This window comes from Camelina sativa, chromosome 9 (assembly GCF_000633955.1).
Source record: "Camelina sativa cultivar DH55 chromosome 9, Cs, whole genome shotgun sequence".
NCBI classification, from domain to species: domain Eukaryota; kingdom Viridiplantae; phylum Streptophyta; class Magnoliopsida; order Brassicales; family Brassicaceae; genus Camelina; species Camelina sativa.
In genome coordinates, this window is record NC_025693.1 from 16751032 (window position 1) to 16756476 (window position 5445).

The following is a 5445-nucleotide window of genomic DNA, read 5'->3' on the forward strand; positions in this document are numbered from 1 at the left end:
GAGAAGGGAAAGAGTGGTCGTAACAAACCTTTGTTTAGCTTTAGCTAGCTTAGGAGTAAGTGAAGGCGCTGAAGTGTTTTTCTGTTGGAAGACAAAGGCAGACATTATAGCCACTGCTTCTTCTGGTTCTAATTCTTCGAATTGATTCTCAAACAGACACACTGTGCATATCAATTCTTCCCCAGAATTCATCTCGCAAGCGACACGGCCTTTGATTTGAACGACGAGGTCTTCATCTATACACCCAATTTCCTTCAGAACATCGATCTGCAAGAAGAGATTAGAGCTCTACATGTTACTCTAAATTATCATACATAAAGAGTAAACAAAGATGGCATTTGGACTTTCTCATTTGAATGTACCCGGCCCTGAAACGCAGGCATCTGTAATAGGGCTTCATCAGACATTTGAAATTCTAGATCTTTGAGATCCTTCTTATGCTTCTTAATCTCCCTAGCTAACTTCATGTGCTCTTCCAGTTTGACACAACCGTGGCACTTATTCGCGGACATCTTTTGCAACAGGCTGGTCCATTTATAGTACGTCTCCACAAGCTCAGCATCTTTCAGCTTCAAATCTGAAATGGAATTATGAAATGAAATTTAAGGGAGAAATGATTTTGCAGCAGGGAAAACAGAAATAGGGCTATAATTTAGTTAAAGAACCTTTTATTGGGTCTAGAGCAGGAGGATACTTGTTTCCATTTGATTTCAGATCCAAAAGCTGTTGAACCGTCTGAGAAAAAGCTGCCTTGTTCCCATCCTCGAGTAGACGAAACTGATCAATCTTTATCTTGCTATCGCATATGCACAAGAATTCTTTGTTATCAAACCCTTTAACCTCGTAACCTACACCAGCAGCGACTCCATGGTACGGGAGCTCTATCTTGATCACAACGGAACCTTTACGAAAGCTCGGCTTCCTATAAAATTCTTCTTCAAAACCACGTTTTGACTTGGGCGCAATAAAATAACCTTGAGAGGGATCTGAGCTCTTCTTGCCAATGCTGACCATATTTTTCTCTGGTGGCGGTATTTCAGATTTTATTACCAAAACAATATATTGTCTATTAGTGTCGGAAGGTCCCTTCAGAACGACTCCGAGTAAATTGTCTATGCCCTGTACAATTACACACATGAGCAACCGACTAATGAACCAGAGAAAAGACAGACAGGTGGAGACTGGGTGCTCACCGTTTCAGCTTTCATGACCACTACTCTTCCTTGTACAAGAAAGTTCTGGGCATTAGGAGACTGCATTACTGCTTCTGACATCTTGCTGTTACATTCGTTTGCTTCCATATACAAGTCATAGTAATCTTCAATTGCCGATTCACATTTAATACATCTGGACAAATAAATCAATAGGTTAATTCTACGGTGAAGTTGAATGCAGAGGTAACATAAACAACACAACAGAATCAATGGATTTTTTACAATTCTACAGAGAGTACAAAAAGCCGCGCAATCACTCTTGAGTACGAAAATTAAGTAGGTTTGGCCTTACTCGATATTTTTGATTGGTAGAGCACGTTTTAGCATGAGAAGCTGCTGTTTCTCGGGCAATTTCTTCTGGGCATGGAATTCAGCAAAACTTCTTTTCAGCATGTCCTCCACCTTACAATAACAACCATTTGAAAATTAGCGAGTCAGAAAACACCAAGAAAAAACACATGGCAGATCAATGGTCCAGACATTTGAGATACCTTCAATTCTTCAACACGTAAAAGATGGAGGATCATTATGTAGGTTAGTCGGAACTGAGATTCTAGTCTTGTTGCGCTTCCAACAATTACACGCCTCAGATCACTCTCATCTGGAACTTCATCGCGACACATGACAACAACTGTGCCAGTTTTGTCAAGTCCTCTTCTGCCAGCACGCCCTGCCATTTGAGTGTACTCTCCAGGAAGCAATTGTCTAAATTCCTTGCCATCAAACTTTCTCAAAGCATCAAAAACGACCTGTAGCGTATATCATGGAAAAGTAAGTTATAGGTAAACTTCATAGAGTATGTGCTTATCAGGATACCCACATTTTTTAATTGAATACGTAAACCCTGGAGATTCTCAACAATCATAGACCTTTGATCCCCACCCGCAATAAACATTGTAGCACTGTATTAAAATCTGAAACAATATCAAATTAGCCTCACCGTTCTGGCTGGAGCGTTAACCCCCATGGCAAATGTCTCCGTTGAAAATAGCACCTGCAGAAAGATTTAAAAGATTACCTGAAGAAATGATGACAATAATGTCCACAAGGCAGTAACCAGAAGCACGAAAAACTATTAACTTGAGCATTGTATTTATCGTGTAGGCTCAGATAATAGCACAAGAATAAAGCCTAAAATTTTAAGCATACCTTAATAACACCACGGCAAAAAAGCATTTCAACAACTTCCTTTACTATTGGAAGCAGCCCAGCATGATGAACACCTATTCCTCTATGAAGTAAGCTTTGGACTCTGAGGACCTTTAAAATGTGTTCCCCCACAGTTCATGAGTATGAAATAAATGCAACTCTTTGAATTTATAATGTTGGAAACCAGGAAATATTAAGATAGCCAACCTGAGGTAAATTCCTATCAGACCCTTTCAATCTTGAAAAAGCTTTATCGCAAAAGACACGGATTTCACTTTTCTCAGAACTACTAGTGAGGTCAGTCCCAGTCAAAGCGTCAGCACATCTATCACAATAATTCTTCGAGAAACAGAAGACAACCACCTAATGGGAAATGAAAATAAAAGGGTTAGACATAATGACCAGAACTGACAAGACAGACAATAAGATTATATATAAGAAACGAGAAGCGACATCTAACATACAGGTAATAGGGACTTTTTTGAGAGCTTGTTGATAAGCAGTAACCAATTTGAAGCTGCTGATCTTCTAAAAGCCCCATTGTTCTGACTGTTACCACTATAAGAGGATTTTCCCAAATCTTTTGCACTTGAGTGTTTATTCTGCTTGCCACGAGAATGAGCTTCATGTTTCTGAGATTTGTTCCCATCTTGATGAGCTGAAGATCCTGTAAGCTGTTTAGGAGCGACACTAACTGCATTTGAATTCTTCTTCTTTTGTGAATCTTTCGCATCCTTTATCCCTTTAGGAATAAAAACTTCATTCTCACAAACTTTGTAGAGTTCTCCAGAATAAAATAGGCAGTGCTCTAGGGGAACTGGTCTTTTTGCCGTGCTGATAGTAAAACCCATATAATTAAGAAATCAAAACTTCAATATCAACCATTGAACTAAATGAACAATACTTTAACCAGGATATATTAAATCTCACCCAGTAACACGTATCTCTTTTTGTTTTGTTCGGCCAATCCAATCAGCAAATTCAAATGTATTTGGCACCTATAAGAAATTATTCATGTTATAAGTTCAGAGGCATATGGGGAAAAAAGAATGGAAAATAATGACTGAACCATGAAGCCATATATATCTCCATAAATGCTAGAAGCAGGAGGGTTACTTCATTAGGATCGCGACCAAAAAAAAAAATCACCTATTCCTTTCAAACTCATAACCAAAGATTAGATGCAAAGGAAACACAACAACACCTGAAAGAACTAAGATTTTCTTAACGCATGCACATAAAAGCATTAAGTAGTACCGTTGCAGAAAGGAGGACAAAATTTATATGCCTTGGCAACATGATGATAACTTCTTCCCAAACAACCCCTCTCTCTACGTCATTGACATAGTGAACTTCATCAAATATAACCTGCCAGTCATAGGAACAGTAACAAGGACACGTGATTGAAGTTTCACACAGAGCTACAAAGGCTGCTTAGATATGGAGCGATTTGAGCACACTATTAAACACATAAGAAAGTAAAATATCAAAAAGCTCTTTTACCCATTCTATATCACGTATGATATCAGCACCACGATAAAGCATTGACCTCAATATTTCAGTAGTCATGATCAGACAAGATGCCTCTGGCCTTATGCTAACATCGCCTGTGAGAAGTCCTACGTCAAACTTCCCACAAAAATCTCTGTATTTTTGGTTGCTGATGGTTTTAATTGGAGCAGTATAAACAGCTCGTGTACAGTGCTGAACACGGAAAATAATGATCATCGAACAGAACAAAGAATCTAAAATACGAATGCAAAGATGTTTTTCATAAATATCTACCTTGGTGGCTAAAGCGAATGCATATTCTGCAACAACTGTCTTCCCCGCTGATGTATGAGCTGCTACAAAAACAGACTCCCCCTTCTCTAAACAACAGATAGCCTGTAGGCATAAGACACTTCGTTATTTACCGAAAATCCACATATAAAAGACAACCAAGCACATTTTTCAAACGTACGCAGATTTAAATTGTCAAGGGAAATACCTCCTTCTGAAAGTTGTCTAATTCGAAAGGGAATTCAATCGCCATGTCAGGAACAAGGTCATAAAACCGGTCGGCAATGTCTTGGCTATCTCCTTTAGTGGCCCATCCCTAGAAGAAGAACGCACCCAAAATCACGTTTACGAGAAGGGAAAATGAAATCTTAAAATGCAGAATCCACATTCTTACCTCTTTCCGTAGTTGTTTATTACTGTTCCCAGTAATTGCCTCTTCCGTCAATATTGCTGTTTTTGCTGATGACAAAATCTCATCCAGCACAGTGGCGTCAGTCTCTATTCCCTTGTTGGCTTCAGGTTCAGCTTCTGCCTTTAGAGACTCAGATTCAGCTGTATGATCTACATGACAGTATTGATTATCAGAAAAAAAAACAAATCAAATATATGTGAAGACTATCTATACAGACGACTATAGATATGAATGATTAAACAACCATCTCTCTCAAGTTCGGAGAAAGCATCTTCTTCCCATGCCTTCTTCAACAGATCATCAAACTGAATAGACAACGTACTCTGGAGGTATTCACAATGCACGGACAGTAAAAAAGAGTTATTGCCAAAACCAAATAACCAAATATAAACTAATTTTATGTACAACAGTGAAAATGATCTACAGACCGACTTTACATCTGAAGCATTGCCATGTGAACTCTGATCCTCATAAACGTTCCATGTTTGGGGATATGGCTTTAAAGTATAAAAATAAAACAGGAAGAATCAATCAACACTGAATCAATGAATTTATTAAGGTACACAATTTAGACAGTGATATTATAGGATAACATACCATCAGATCTCCAAGATCTAAACTCTGCTTAAAACTAGGAGGAACGGTTTGAACAGGACCCCCATTGAGCAATTCCTGTACCCATTGGCCACTAGAGACACCCTCTGGAAGGACTCTCTCTGAAGATTGTGAATCCTCCAAGCCACCTGGACGGAAAGGGCGATTATTGACACTTCCTCTCAGAAAATCCTTCGGAGGTCCAACCATTCGTGGAAAAAATCCAGAATCTTGATCTCCGTACATTTGTTCTGATAAATCCACCTAAGATAATATGACAATCCATTTCTCCAA

General features: G+C 38.8%; 2 protein-coding genes across 4 annotated transcripts in view; both read right to left on the minus strand.

The window, feature by feature from the left end:
• Positions 1–5411, minus strand: part of LOC104711160 (DExH-box ATP-dependent RNA helicase DExH11-like) — a 7133-nt gene extending 1722 nt beyond the window's left edge. The window contains exons 1-19 of one of the 3 annotated variants that reach the window (XM_010427843.1): positions 5155–5411; positions 4995–5054; positions 4802–4880; positions 4540–4706; positions 4354–4461; positions 4149–4250; positions 3867–4067; positions 3621–3731; positions 3294–3361; positions 2828–3197; positions 2571–2726; positions 2364–2474; positions 2155–2208; positions 1706–1963; positions 1507–1616; positions 1194–1347; positions 666–1119; positions 363–577; positions 210–267 (exon numbers count right to left, since the gene is read on the minus strand). In XM_010427843.1, coding sequence (XP_010426145.1) covers positions 210–267; positions 363–577; positions 666–1119; positions 1194–1347; positions 1507–1616; positions 1706–1963; positions 2155–2208; positions 2364–2474; positions 2571–2726; positions 2828–3197; positions 3294–3361; positions 3621–3731; positions 3867–4067; positions 4149–4250; positions 4354–4461; positions 4540–4706; positions 4802–4880; positions 4995–5054; positions 5155–5397 — 3079 coding nt within the window. In that variant the 5' untranslated portion in view covers positions 5398–5411. Of the gene's footprint in view, positions 1–28; positions 268–362; positions 578–665; positions 1120–1193; positions 1348–1506; positions 1617–1705; positions 1964–2154; positions 2209–2363; positions 2475–2570; positions 2727–2827; positions 3198–3293; positions 3362–3620; positions 3732–3866; positions 4068–4148; positions 4251–4353; positions 4462–4539; positions 4707–4801; positions 4881–4985; positions 5055–5154 lie in introns of all 3 variants that reach the window. The other 2 variants (XM_010427842.1, XM_019229239.1) reach the window with 2 other exon arrangements.
• LOC104715352 (DExH-box ATP-dependent RNA helicase DExH11) overlaps positions 5416–5445 on the minus strand; it is a 7286-nt gene continuing 7256 nt past the window's right edge. Inside the window, exon 4 of the mRNA XM_010432767.2 lies at positions 5416–5439. Coding sequence (XP_010431069.1) covers positions 5416–5439 — 24 coding nt within the window. The remainder of the gene's footprint in view (positions 5440–5445) is intronic.